The sequence below is a fragment of the Schistocerca piceifrons genome, chromosome 10 (assembly GCF_021461385.2).
Source record: "Schistocerca piceifrons isolate TAMUIC-IGC-003096 chromosome 10, iqSchPice1.1, whole genome shotgun sequence".
NCBI classification, from domain to species: Eukaryota; Metazoa; Arthropoda; class Insecta; order Orthoptera; family Acrididae; genus Schistocerca; species Schistocerca piceifrons.
This window is the reverse complement of record NC_060147.1, coordinates 105,450,130-105,465,780: the sequence shown is the minus strand read 5'-3', so window position 1 is coordinate 105,465,780 and position 15,651 is coordinate 105,450,130. Positions and strand designations below refer to the sequence as shown.

The 15,651-nt window shown below is 41.4% G+C and overlaps 1 protein-coding gene across 2 annotated transcripts in view; it reads right to left on the bottom strand.

Annotated features, from left to right (window-relative positions):
• The window catches only part of LOC124719071 (protein FAM133-like), a 173,521-nt gene that overhangs the window by 80,785 nt on the left and 77,085 nt on the right, over positions 1-15,651 (bottom strand). For both annotated transcript variants that reach the window (XM_047244753.1, XM_047244754.1), the window contains exon 3: positions 6,648-7,386. In XM_047244753.1, coding sequence (XP_047100709.1) covers positions 6,648-7,386 — 739 coding nt within the window. The remainder of the gene's footprint in view (positions 1-6,647; positions 7,387-15,651) is intronic.

Sequence of the window (15,651 nt, the reverse complement as noted above, 5' to 3'; positions counted from 1 at the left end):
CTTCCGGGGCCGTCAGGTGCTTCCAAGTAAATAATTCCGCCAGTGTTGTGTTCCCTTTTGATTGTCTTTGAAGAGTGGTTTGTTGAGAGCAATGTATTGAAGTAGTTCATTGATGTTTTAGCTTTTTCCCTTTGTAATTTCGAAGTTTAACACACTGATAGCATCTATTCTTGGTGCATGCATCTAAAGTTGTATAAGCTCTGGTTGTTTATCGCTAAACATTTATTTTCTAGGGGAATGAGGGTTTCATTGTAGTCGTTGAATTCGATGGTCAGTTCAGGATGAGCTTGTCGGATTTGGCGCAATATGTCATCACTCATACTCTCTTTGAAGGACTCCCATAGCTGTTTTGGATTCGATGGATTAGATGTTGTTACAATTATGGCAAATAAGTCGTTTGTTCTACTGAGGCTGTAAGTGAGGCTTCTTGTAGTGTTAATTCCCAGTGGTTGTCGCTTTCCAGTAGTTCTAGGCGTTGGCATCCTTTTCTGTACGTCTGGCATAGGTAACCATTAACAGTCTTGAGATTTGTGAAACTTGCTGGTTCCAGTATTTCTTGTAGCAACATCCGGATATAACAACATTCGGCGTTGTTCGGATGTACGGGATATACGAGGTGTGGCTAGAAAAAAACCGGACTAGTACTGGTGAAACAATAAAACGAATGCAATAAGGCTGAAAGTCGCGTGGCCTGTAAGGTGACTCTCGCTCCGCCTACTGCTCGAGTTTCATCTGCCTCCTGCACTGAGTCTGCCCGTGGCGTCTGTTTTAATTAGTTGACGTTTTGTCTGTGCGTCGGAAAATGTTGAGTGTACAGAAAGAACAGCGTGTTAACATCAAATTTTGTTTCAAACTAGGAAAATCTGCAAGTGAAACGTTTGTAATGTTACAACAAGTGTACGGCGATGATTGTTTATCGCGAACACAAGTGTTTGAGTGGTTTAAACGATTTAAAGATGGCCACGAAGACACCAGTGATGACACTCGCACTGGCAGACCATTGTCAGCAAAAACTGATGCAAACATTGAAAAAATCGGTAAACTTGTTCGACAAGATCGCGGTTTAACAATCAGAGCAGTGTCTGAGTTAACAGGAGTTGACAAGGAAAGTGTTGGGCAGATTCTTCATGAAAGTTTCAACATGAACAAAGTGTGTTCAAAAATGGTTCCAAAGTGTCTCACAATTGAACAGAAGGAACGCCGAAGAATGATTTGTTCTGACATCCTGGAAAACATTGAAAGTGATCCCACCTTCTTACAAAATCGATGCATTGGAAAACTGGTTCTCCACGACAAAAAAAAAAAGCACGAATGTCAAAATCGAAATTCAAGGCAATGATGATTGTTTTTTTTTTTGACATCAAAGGGATTGTGCACATTGATTGGGTACCAGAGGGACAAACAATGAATCAGCATAACTACATTAGCGTCCTGGATACCCTACGTGAGCGAGTACGGAGAAAACGGAACGATTTGTGGAGAAAAAAGTCATGGATCCTTCACCAAGACAATGCCCCAGCTCACAGTGCGTTGTCAGTGAAGACGTTTTTGGCAAAACACAACATTCCCATCTTAGATCATCCACCCTACTCACCTGATTTGGCCCCCTGTGACTTTTTTCTTTTCCCTAAAGTCAAGTCAGCTTTGAAAGGAACTAGATTTGAGACTGTTGAAGCAGTAAAAGAAAAAGCGACGGAAGTAATGTGTGGACTTACCGAAAATGATCTGCAGCATTGCTATGAACAGTGGAAAATTCGTATGGAGCGGTGTAGAGACCGAGGAGGAGAGTACATAGAAGGAGATAACATGAAATTGTAAATAATTGTAAATAAATGTTTTTTCCCGCATCAGTCCGGTTTTTTTCTAGCCGCACCTCGTACTCGGACTAGTGCGCCAGTTTTCGTGATTCCTCGATGATCTTCTACTGCAATTTCTTGTTTTCGTCGTTGAAAGATTTTTCTTGTTGTGTTCGACGTGTAACAGGTAGGGAGATCGACAGAAACTAATGTTTTCGGGAATGGATCCGTTTGGCACAGTTGGCAGAAAGCTGTTAATGTGATGCTCTGAGGTGATTCGATTAAAGTTTTTCTGACGGTGTCTTTTGTGAAGTAAAGTCTGTGTCCTTCTCCAAATGTACTGCTAGGTGTTGCATACTTGGTTCACGTTCGTGTATGGGAAAACCGAAAATTCGCCACGATATATCTTCCCATTTGGTACATGAGGATCTCGTCCTTTTGTGTTTTGTTGTTCGCTGTCTTTGGCTATTTGAATTACTGCCACGTCACTGCCACGTACTTACAGACATATTTGATGGATTGCACTGAATTGCAGTATTCTACGTTTATGCGTGCCTGGAACAATTTGGAAAATAGTGTTTTATATGGTACTATCCATTGATGACCTAGTTCCAGTTCGTCGCTGCCTCGTATTCATTTTCTGCTGTGAAGCCACCGTTTTTGGATAGTCGTCTTCTGTATGGCAGGTGTTATCCATTTTTCCGATTACGATGTTTTTGTGTTTGTTATATTCCTTCGTCCAGTCTTAGTGGAATACTTCATTTTTTAGGTTGTACTGTTTACTTGTCGTCGCCCGTGCTTCTCCTAGGATGATATTTTCATGGCTGGCTCGAGTTCGCAGTCTTTCATTATAAGATTGTGTCGCACCTTACACACTTTATTTTCGATTTATATTCAGTCACTGTACCGCTTTGACTACTCACACTTCCCTGTTTGTTTTTATTCACTCACTGCACTGCACTGCACTCGGTTCCTCTATTCGTCGCTGATAAGAAACTGACGTTCGAACCCAGGACGAGTCTTGCTTTATGTAACCCTACCAGTGGGTAGTCCCGCCAGTGGCAAATATCACAACATACCAAAAACGCTTTTAATGGCCCGCAATGTTCCAGAACATTCCACAGCATACGAATGGAATGTTCCACAATGATCCGTGATCTTCCGTGATGTTCTGGAATCTTCCCGAATGTTCAAGACTATTCCCGAACATTTCAGAACGTCCCGGATCATTGAGGAACATTCTGGAATGTTGTAGATTGCTCTTGAATGTTCCGGAATGTTTAGAAATTTCTAGAGGGCGTAACTTCCCAGCCTTCATACCTTCAAAAGCACGCCCTTGAGGTAAAAACGGGAATCTTATTCAAGGATGGCGGATCTAGGGCTACCATGCCATATAACTCCCTAGGTCGCACAGGAACTCGTTTCTGAGTTTTAGCTGCACGCACATTGTACAATTACTTTTATAATATACTGGGTGATCAAAAAGTCAGTATAAATTTGAAAACTAAATAATCACGGAATAATGTAGATCGAGAGGTACAAATTGACACACATGCTTGGAATGACATGGAGTTTTATTAGAACAAAAAAAAAAAAAAATACAAAAGTTCAAAAAATGTCCGACAGATGGCGCTTCATCTTATCAGAATAGCATTAATTAGCATAACAAAGTAAGGCAAAGCAAAGATGGTGTTCTTTATAGGAAATGCTCAACATGTCCACCATCATTTCTCAACAATAGCTGTAGTCGAGGAATAATGTTGTGAACAGCACTGTAAAGCATGTCCAGAGTTATGGTGAGGCATTGGCGTCGGAAATTGTCTTTCAGCATCCGTAGAGATATCGGTCGATTACGATACACTTGCGACTTCAGGTAACCCCAAAGTCAATAATCGCACGGACTAAGGTCTGGGGACCTGGGAGGCGAAGCATGACGAAAGTGGCGGCTGAGCACACGATCATCACCAAACCACGCGCGCAAGAGATCTTTCACGCGCTTAGCAATATGGGGTGGAGCGCCATCCTGCATCCAGCAGGTGTTTATCAGCTAGGCTGGGGATGATGCGATTCTGTAACGTATCGGCGTGCCTCTCACCCGTCACGGTAGCAGTTTTGCTGTCCAGCGCCATCTGTCGGACATTTTGTGACATTTTTTTTTTTGTTCTAATAAAACCCCATGTCATTCCAAGCATGTGTGTCAATTTTTACCTCTCTATCTACATTATTCCGTGGTTTATTACGTTTTCAAATTTATACCGACTTTTTGATCACCCGGTATATTGATTAGAAAGAGTAAAATTTTATCGAGTATGTTTCGTCTTGCAAACTGCATCGTGTTGCCAGCCGAGGTTTATGAAGATTTGCATATCTACTGAGATGGGACCGTTTTTGTACCCTAGAAGCCATTTCCGAGGCGGATCTCTCACCATGGATACTATTCTTAATGGAGCGAAGTACACATGTAGTAGTTTCGTCACTCAGTCGATCAGCAGTTTCGCTGTATTTTATTTTAGCTTATTGGTAATGCCGTTTGGTAACATGTAATCGTTCTTTTCTTGTGAGATATGCATTGTTTGCAGCTGCTGACATCTCGAATATTCTGGCTATAGAAATGTATCTTTAATTTTGTATTTTTATCTTATAGATACAGTATTGTAGTTCGTTTTTCAAGGAAGCTATCATCTTTAAAGTTCTACTTCATTTTTTATGTGTTTGTGTTTAAAGCCCATTTATGACACAACAAATGATTATTTTAATCTGTAAGGAACGAACAAGGCACGTGCCTTCAGGAAAAACACTTAAATGTTGCTCAAGAATGTATTTGTATATGTTGACAATAAACTGCTGGTTCATCTGCTTATTACTATTGTTACCTCACTTGCTGTTTTAACTTTACCACGGTTGAGTATAGAAACAAAAATAACGATACTTCGTTGCCAATAGGTATAAGATGGGTACTTTAACGAACGAGATTCCTTAAATAAAAGCACACCATTTTTAAATTCATTATCAGTTTTTTAGTTGCATCCTATTATAAAGTTTTTCGTTGCTCTAGTTCATTTTGTAACTCAATTTACGTATGTCTTGCATAATTTTTACGTCATTTTATCGATGTTTTCCTACTATTTTAGTGGTAATTTTGCAGGTATTTTAAATCATACAAACCTGAGCCTAAAGTTTCAGACTCTTTTATATTCGTAAACTGGGTGAATTCTCACTAGAGACAATAACCTCACTTTCCCCTCTCCTCTCCCCCCCCTCCCCCCTCACCCTTGCCCTGCGGGCACCCCTGCCTGCGTAGAAATTCAGCTGTAGCTACACGGTAGGCTAACTGCTTCAGAAAAGTCCACACTGTTGCCCTCCAGCATGCACCTGTTTCCTACTGTAACACCCTGTAGATTTTTTTCCTATGAACTGTACAAACTCAGGGAGAAACAATAATTTATCCATTTTCCATGTTGTTGAGCTCCGTGGTCGATTATTTTAAGAAACACAGGAACCAGTCGCAGTATGCGTATTGGGCTTTCACCCATTTGCAGTTGACGTGATACATATTCGAATCTTCAGTAAGTATGTCTTTGAAACACCGACAGCAGTATGGATGCCTCAGCTGACCTGTGCAAAACTAACATATTTTTTTAGTTGTTACACTTAGCGAGTTGTATTTTTACGATATATTACTGGTGCGGTGTACTGTACTTATTTTCTACTCTGCTTGTTGTTACTCCGATTTTCGCTTTTGTAAATGTGGTACAAACATTTTTTTATTTGTATCTTGCAAGATCTTGTGCCACATCTATAAATGTGAAAATCTGAGTAACAGCAAGCAGAGTAGAAAGGAAGTACATCTAAACAGTAATACAGCGTGTTCCGAAACTATTTGTACACATTAATATGGGAGGTAGAAAACATCAAAACATGGTCTCTGAAGTCATCTTTGAAAAGTGGTGCTGACGTAAGCTGTTGTGTCGGCGTCGCCGACTGAGAATGTGTACTGACATTCAGAACTGCTCTCTGTACGGATGGCTGGGTGTACTGGTTGGATGTACCTCTAAATGTTAGACAAAGTATGTACTTCCAGAACCGTGGGGCGCCAGCCCATTTCAGCATTGCTGTAAGGAATCGTCTGAGATCCGCCTTTGGGAATCGACGGATTGGCCTAGGTGGCCCTTTGGCCTGGCCACTCAAGTCACCTGACCTCACGTGCTGGTGTATGGAACCGTTGTGTAAACAGACGAAGACCTCGTCGCTGCAATTGGTTGCTGCTGGTACCATTGCGGACATCTTTGAACGGACACGACAGTCAGAGGTGTGACGATGTACTGCATACATACAGGCCAGTGGTCGCGCATTCGAGCGGGAGCTATGAATGCCACTGCTGTAATTAGCATGCTAAACTACCTTCTGTGTAAATCATCTCTCGTTTCAGAAATTGCCGTCAGGGACCATAGATACCATATTCAAGTATATTTGTTTTGATGATCTCTACCTCTGGTGTTAATTCGAACGAACTGTTTCGGAACAGCTTGTATATATCGTGAGTATACAACTCGCAAAGTATAGTAGCTAAACAAAATTGTTAATTTTACACAGGCCAGCTTCAGCTGCTTTCGAAGTTTTAACGATGTACGTACTGAAGATTCAGATATGTACTAGGCCAACGGAAGATGGGTGAGAGCCCGATCCGCGTAATGGTATAAATAAAAATACATAAGAAAAGTGGCTAGTTGCTGTATTTCTTAAAACAAGAAAAAACAAATAGGAAATATCACAAGAATGAGACTGCCCACAATAGAAATATTTAGAACTGTTGAATGAAATGATGGCAAAAAACAATGTGAATGAAATTACCTTGGAGGCCGACACCTCTGGACTGTCCACTTGCGCTTCTGTCGATTTTCTCCCCTTTGGCTTGACTGCCTGTTTGCTGCCATCAGTAGTCCTTTGTTTCAGTACCTCTCTTTGTTCCCTATCGTCACTGTTCTTATCACTCTTTACTTCCGTTCTTCTATTTGCACCAGCAGTCTCGGACCCACCACTTGGACTTTCATCTCCTGCCCTATTTAGCTGTGCAGATTTCTCTCTCGTACCTTCTTCGCCATTGTTTTTCTTCTTCCACTTTTTCTTCTCACCGGGTACATTCTCGTCGCTGCCACTGGAACACAACTCGTCTTTGGCACACACACTGTTGTCCTCACTTGACTTCCACTTCTCTTTCTGAGCTTGTTTCTCCGTCACTTTCGAACCCTGTTTCAGTTTATCCACGTCCAACTTCTTGCCCTCTCCACTCGATGTCCGCCTCTCGGCCTGCAGACTTTTCTCTGTGCTCTCCTTCCACGACTTGTCCTTTGTCAGCTTTCGTCTGCTCGCAGCGTCCCGTTCCAGGTACTGCGCAGACCTCTTAGCCTTCCTCTCCCTCGCTTCCTCGGCTGCTGCCTTCCATTTCTCCTTACCGCTCTTCGCCATAGCTTTCTCCTTGCGGAGAGCCGCTTTCTTTGCTTTTTTGGAACTCGCAGGCTTGTACCTCTGCCACTTCTGCTTCACGTGCGCCTTCTCGGAGTCGAGTTGAGTGTCATCCTTCTGCTTCTTGCTGGCAACATACCAACATTCCAATGTTACAATAACACAGGACAGCAATGAAAACACTGTTTTTAAAGTGAAAGTGGCTTATTCTTGAAATTCTTTTTGTGTGATGAACTCTAATACGAGATCACTCACCGTACTTTTACAGTTAATAGTTAGTATTTAAAAAATGCATTTCTTAGCGTTTTGTATGCTTTATCTTGACCATCTCAAATAACTTCATTTCCAGAAGCAAACTAAAAAAAATTTATCAAGCAAATTTTGTAAAGTAGCAGGAGGACATTTACCAGCACGATTGCCTTTCTTGTAACTTTGTTCGTTAGGAGGATATGAAACAGCAGCGCGTGTGTCTTATCTTTTTCAAACTGGATCCCTCCTTCTTCTTTGCCTTGACCCATTTTCATATGGGGCGGTATTGTTATATGGGTTGAAGCAACGTTACTTGACAGTTGATGATCAGATGCTCTTCCAAAAGCCACCACTCCCCTTAGTACGGATTTTGTGTACACCACTTGTCTGTGTCTAGTGTAAATCTCCTATCAAATGTGGGAACGGTTTCTATATGTCTGTGTAGCGGATAACTGAGGTGAGGCGTGGGTACCAGTCCTGTATTTACCGAGGTAGGCGTGGAAACCCGCCTAAAGATCACATTCAGGCTGGTCGGCTTACCAGCCCTCGTCGTTAATCCGCCCGCTACGTGGATTCTGTCTGGGACTGGCTCACCTCCCTGAATCACAGGAAATTGGCCGCTAAAGCGCTCTTCTAATTAGGCAGGTCCTTGTCAAACTAGATCTGTAAGTATGTAAATACAGGGTGGTCAGAAACAGTCTGAAAATCATGTAATGGTGTTGCAGGGGAGTCTTTGCTGAGAAATAATTATTAAGGGAAAAAAATCATACGTTGCGTCGTTTCGTTTCTGAGGTATTTACCATTCAGGTTAGTCAGTTCAAGCACTTGCACGCGCTATAATGCGGCAATGTGTAGACATCTGTGGGTCTATGCTCATTACCAGTCAAAATGTGCCTTTCTTGGAAGCGAAAAAATTTAAACTAGATGAGCAAATGCTACGGTTGTTCTATGTGAGGAAACCAAACAAAAAAAAAAAAAAAAAAAACATTTGGCGACACCACCTCTAGCAGTTCGCTTGAATTTGTGCACGCGTAGACTTGATTGGCTAATTTCACTTCTAAATAACTTGTAAACGGCACAACGTATCGAATTTTCTTGTTATCAATTATTTCTCAGCGCAACCTCCCGTGCAGCACTGTTACAAGCTTGTCAGGCTGTTTCTGACCACCTTGTAAATGAATTTTGTTCTTAAATTGGAATACCACTGTATGTCCAATATTCTTGTAAAAGTGATCTACAGATGAATACTACTACTACTACTACTACTACTACTACATCTACATCCACTAGTCTACTTTGCAGTTTACACGTAAGTACCTAGCAGAGGGTTCATCAAACCGCTTTCAGACTATTTCTCTATCGTTCCATTCTCAAATAGCGCTCAGGAGTAATGAGCACTTAAATCTTTCCGTACGAATTCTAATCTCTCTTATTTTATTCTGACGATATTTTCGCATTCAGAGGATTAAATTAGCAATTGAAGTTTCTTGAAAAGATCTTGACGAATTTGAAAAACGCCTTTGTTCTGATTTTCGCCCTTCCAATTCGCGTATCATATCCATGGCACTTGCTCCTCTGTTTCGCTATACTATCTGCTACGGGTCCCAACCCGCGCAGCAGTATTCCAGAAGAGCGCGGATAGTGGAGTGTAGGCAGTCTCTTTCGTAGACCTGTTGCATCTTCTATGTGTTCCGCCAAAAAACGCAGCGTTTGGTTCGTCTTCCCACAACGTTTTCTATTTTTATTACCTGGGTGTATAGCTGAACTGACAGCCTTTAGATTTGTCTGATTTATCGCGTAACCAAAGTTTAACAGATTCCTTTTAGTACACATTTGGATGACCTTACACTTTCCATTATTTAGAGTCAATTGCCTCTTTTCTCACCATACGGTTATCTTACCTAAATCATTTTGCAGTCTTTCATGACCCTACTAGACGGTAAATGACAGCATCATCTGCAAGCAATTTAAGAGGGCTGCATAAGTTGTCTGCTAGATCATTTATACAGATTAGGAACAGCAGAGGGCCTGTAACACTTTCTTAAGAAATACAAGACATTACTCCTATTTTACTCGATGACTTTCCGTCCGTGATTGCGAACTATGGCTCCTCTGACAGGTAATCATAAATTCAATTTACTTTTACCCATATTTTTCAGCTTCAAACGTGACTATACTCAATACACTCGAGGTATGAGTTGAAAAACGCCTTCAGTCACGATTTTTCCTGTTTTACTTAGTACACGGTGCATTTCGGACCCTGTGGGTCCATCTCCAGGTGTAATTCGTTTTAATACACGATATATTTGTTCTCTTGAATGAGATGAAATGTATTTCATCATTATTTACTTGTTCTCTTGAATGAGATGAAATGCATTTCATCTCATTCAAGAGAACAAATGTATCATGTATTAATACGAATTACACCTGAAGATGGACCCACAGGCTCCGAAATGCATCCTGTACTAAATAAAACACGAAAAATTGTGACTGAAGGCGTTTTTTAATTCATACCTCGTGTGTATCATAAATTCAGTCGCACAAGTGAGACGATACTCCATTCTATAGGCACGCAATTTGATTAGAAGTTGAATGTGAGGAACGATGTAAAAAGCTTTCCGGAAACGCAGAAATATGGAATCAACTGCTACAGTCCGCGCAGGATACGTTGGCCGAGGCGTAGTGACCAATTTTCGTCCAAAGCGTTGCATGAGTTCGTTTGTTCGGTAGGGGAGAATGACAGCGTCTGCCACCTTTCAGCCGGTCAGCGATTACGAAGTTGAGGCGCATATCCTTCAATCTTTCTCGAACGATTTTATGGAAACTATTCGGTAAAAAAGGTCATTTTTGCATCACTTATAGCAGGGGTGGGCAAATAGCGGCCTGCGGGCCACATGTGGCCCGCGGAGGGATTTTGTGTGGTCCGCCAAGACATTTATAAAAATCATTGTTGTTGTGGTCTTCAGTCCTGAGACTGGTTTGATGCAGCTCTCCATGCTACTCTATCCTGTGCAAGCTTCTTCGTCTCCCAGTACCTACTGCAACCTACATCCTTCTGAATCTGCTTAGTGTATTGATCTCTTGGTCTCCCTCTACGATTTTTACCCTCCACGCTGCCCTCCAATGCTAAATTTGTGATCCCTTGATGCCTAAAAACATGTCCTACCAACCGATCCCTTCTTCTAGTCAAGTTGTGCCACAAACTTCTCTTCTCCCCAATCCTATTCAATACCTCCTCATTAGTTACGTGATCTACCCACCTTATCTTCAGCATTGTTCTGTAGCACCACATTTCGAAAGCTTCTATTCTCTTCTTGTCCAAGCTGGTTATCATCCATGTTTCACTTCCATTCATGCCTACACTCCATACAAATACTTTCAGAAACGACTTCCTGACACTTAAATCTATACTCGATGTTAACAAATTTCTCTTCTTCACAAACGCTTTCCTTGCCATTGCCAGTCTACATTTTATATCCTCTCTACTTCGACCATCATCAGTTATTTTACTCTCTAAATAGCAAATCTCCTTTACTACTTTAAGTGTCTCATTTCCTAATCTAATACCCTCAGCATCACCCGATTTAATTTGACTACATTCCATTATCCTCGTTTTGCTTTTGTTGATGTTCATCTTATATCCTCCTTTCAAGACACTGTCCATTCCGTTCAACTGCTCTTCCAAGTCCTTTGCTGTCTCTGACAGAATTACAATGTCATCGGCAAACCTCAAAGTTTTTACTTCTTCTCCATGAATTTTAATACCTACTCCGAATTTTTCTTTTGTTTCCTTTACTGCTTGCTCAATATACAGATTGAATAACATCGGGGAGAGGCTACAACCCTGTCTCACTCCTTTCCCAACCACTGCTTCCCTTTCATGCCCCTCGACTCTTATAACTGCCATCTGGTTTCTGTACAAATTGTAAATAGCCTTTCGCTCCCTGTATTTTACCCCTGCCACCTTCAGAATTTGAAAGAGAGTATTCCAGTTAACGTTGTCAAAAGCTTTCTCTAAGTCTACAAATGCTAGAAACGTAGGTTTGCCTTTTCTCAATCTTTCTTCTAAGATAAGTCGTAAGGTTAGTATTGCCTCACGTGTTCCAACATTTCTGCGGAATCCAAACTGATCTTCCCCGAGGTCCGCTTCTACCAGTTTTTCCATTCGTCTGTAAAGAATTCGCGTTAGTATTTTGCAGCTGTGACTTATTAAACTGATAGTTCGGTAATTTTCACATCTGTCAACACCTGCTTTCTTTGGGATTGGAATTATTATATTCTTCTTGAAGTCTGTGGGTATTTCGCCTGTCTCATACATCTTGCTCCCCAGATGGTAGAGTTTTGTCATGACTGGCTCTCCCAAGGCCATCAGTAGTTCTAATGGAATGTTGTCTACTCCCGGGGCCTTGTTTCGACTCAGGTCTTTCAGTGCTCTGTCAAACTCTTCACGCAGTATCTTATCTCCCATTTCATCTTCATCTACATCTTCTTCCATTTCCATTATATTGTCCTCAAGTACATCACCCTTGTATAAACCCTCTATATACTCCTTCCACCTTTCTGCCTTCCCTTCTTTGCTTAGAACTGGGTTGCCATCTGAGCTCTTGATATTCATACAAGTGGTTCTCTTCTCTCCAAAGGTCTCTTTAATTTTCCTGTAGGCAGTATCTATCTTACCCCTAGTGAGATAAGCCTCTACATCCCTACATATGTCCTCTAGCCATCCCTGCTTAGCCATTTTGCACTTCCTGTCGATCTCATTTTTGAGACGTTTGTATTCCTTTTTGCCTGCTTCATTTACTGCTTTTTTATATTTTCTCCTTTCATCAATTAAATTCAATATTTCGTCTGTTATCCAAGGATTTCTACTAGCCCTCGTCTTTTTACCTACTTGATCCTCTGCTGCCTTCACTACTTCATCCCTCAAAGCTACCCATTCTTCTTCTACTGTATTTCTTTCCCCCATTCCTGTCAATTGTTCCCTTATGCTGTCCTTGAAACTCTGTACAACCTCTGGTTCTTTCAGTTTATCCAGGACCCATCTCCTTAAATTCCTGTTTTTTTGCAGTTTCTTCAGTTTCAATCTGCAGTTCATAACCAATAGATTGTGGTCAGAATCCACATCTGCCCCTGGAAATGTCTTACAATTTAAAACGTGGTTCCTAAATCTCTGTCTTACCATTATGTAATCTATCTGATACCTTTTAGTATCTCCAGGATTCTTCCAGGTATACAACCTTCTTTCATGATTCTTGAACCAAGTGTTAGCTATGATTAAGTTATGCTCTGTGCAAAATTCTACAAGGCGGCTTCCTCTTTCATTTCTTCCCCCCAATCCATATTCACCTACTATGTTTCCTTCTCTCCGTTTTCCTACTGACGAATTCCAGTCACCCATGACTATTAAATTTTCGTCTCCCTTCACTACCTGAATAATTTCTTTTATCTCGTCATACATTTCATCTATTTCTTCATCATCTGCGGAGCTAGTTGGCATATAAACTTGTACTACTGTAGTAGGCATGGGCTTTGTGTCTATCTTGGCCACAATAATGCGTTCACTATGCTGTTTGTAGTAGCTAACCCGCACTCCTATTTTTTTATTCATTATTAAACCTACTCCTGCATTACCCCTATTTGATTTTGTATTTATAACCCTGTAATCACCTGACCAAAAGTCTTGTTCCTCCTGCCACCGAACTTCACTAATTCCCACTATATCTAACTTTAACGTATCCATTTCCCTTTTTAAATTTTCTAACCTACCTGCCCGATTAAGGGATCTGACATTCCACGCTCCGATCCGTAGAATGCCAGTTTTCTTTCTCCTGATAACGACGTCCTCTTGAGTAGTCCCCGCCCGGAGATCCGAATGGGGGACTATTTTACCTCCGGAATATTTTACCCAAGAGGACGCCATCATCATTTAATCATACAGTAAAGCTGCATGTCATGGGGAGAAATTACGGCTGTAGTTTCCCCTTGCTTTCAGCCGTTCGCAGTACCAGCACAGCAAGGCCGTTTTGGTTAATGTTACAAGGCCAGATCAGTCAATCATCCAGACTGTTGCCCCTGCAACTACTGAAAATGCTGCTGCCCCTCTTCAGGAACCACATGTTTGTCTGGCCTCTCAATAGATACCCCTCCGTTGTGGTTGCACCTACGGTACGGCCATCTGTATCGCTGAGGCACGCAAGCCTCCCCACCAACGGCAAGGTCCATGGTTCATAGGAAAAACAAAATTTCCCTTCCCCGCGAGACTAAAAAAATCCGCTAGCGTCTGCGCTACTTGGTAGTGCGTACTACCGACAGATGTCTCTACAGTCACGCAACCAACCTAGCTGCGTGTTGGCGCGGTGGATTATGGGAGCACTACCATCAGCCACCAAGGGCACGGAAAAAAGCACTGTGCATCCTGCTATTGGCGCAAATTTATGCTCCACGCGGTGGCTGATGGTAGCGCTGTATTTCTCCCGCGCCGAGTGATTAGTACGACATGCAGAGGAATTTTCTTCTTTTTCGGGTGGTTTACTTGTGTTTTGGCTGTGCAGCAGTACAACGTGTACAACGTATATATATATATATATATATATATATATATATATATATATATATATATATATAGTTGGTGTAATCATGACTCCTAAGAAGAAGCGTAAAGTCGGTGATAAGTGCCGTCTGTTTAATGAAGACTGGACGACTAAATATTTCTTTATTGATGCAGGAAATAAAGCCGCATGCTTACTATGCCATGAAACAGTTGCCGTATTCAAGGAGTACAATCTGAAACGACATCACCAAACAAAACACAGTGACTTTGGCTGCAAACTTTCAGATGTAGAACGAAGGAAAAAGCAGCGGAGGTCGTGAAACGCTTGAAGAAGCAACAAGCGTTATTTACGAAGCAAACACCGCTTCAAAATAGTGCTACAGAAGCAAGTTTCATGGTCGCCCATAACCTTGCTAAACGAAAAAAACCTTTTTCGGATTGCGAGTTTATTAAACAGTGCATGGTAGAGTGTGCAAGTGTATTGTGTCCTGAGATTAAAACCAAATTTGAGAGCATTTCGTTGTCAAGGTGGACTATAGCGCGACGCATTGATTCAATTAGTGACGAACTTGTAGACCAGCTAAAGACTGTGAGCGAAGATTTTGTTTGGTTTTCACTGGCAATGGACGAAAGCACAGATATTAAAGACACTGCACAAGTACTCATCATTATCCGTGGAATTAATGAACATTTCGTCATCACCGAGGAATTACTTGGTATAGTATCCATGAAAGATAGAACCACTAGTCAGGACTTGTTAGAATGTATTGTTAATTGTGTGGAAACAAGTGGCTTATCCTGAAACAAAATGGTAAGCATTTTAGGTATGGTGAAACTTTTAAAAATCAAGTTACAAGCCGAAGACACAGCCAGTGATATTTTGGATTTTCATTTTGTTTTACATCAGCAAAGCCTCTGCAAGACTGCACGAGACTTAAAGCATGTGGTAGATCCTGTTGTGAACACAATCAGAGCAAGGGCACTCCATCAAAGACAGTTCAAATCTCTTCTTGAGGAGGTGGGGGCAGAACATGAAGATGTAATTTACCATAACCGTGTGAGGTGGTTGAGGTCGAGCAAAGTATTAAAAAGAGTCTGGGCATTACAGAATGAAATTATTTTATTTCTGGACACTAAGGAGATATCTCATGATTTTGTTGCAAAAATAGAATGTGAAGAGTGGAGATATGAGATGATGTTTGCAGCTGATATTTTTGAAAAACTGAATGAGCTGAATGTGACTTTGCAGGGATAAGGGTTGTTTGCTCATGAAATGTGGACACATGTCAAAGCATTTAAAACAAAACTAGGTCTGTTTGCAAGGCAAGCATATGAAGGCAAATTTTGTCATTTCCCTTTACTAGGGGAACAGAAAGTACCTGGAAGTGTTTCAGCTAAGATTAAGGATTATCTGCAGAGCTTAGAGGCTGAGTTTACTACAAGATTTCAGGATTTTAAGAAAATTGAGCCTCAATTTAATGTTTTATCGTATCCCATCACGGCTGATATTGACACTGCACCACAGGAGCTGCAACTTGAACTGATTAACACGCTGGCAGATCACGCAGTGAAAGAAATGTTTAATGCTGTAAC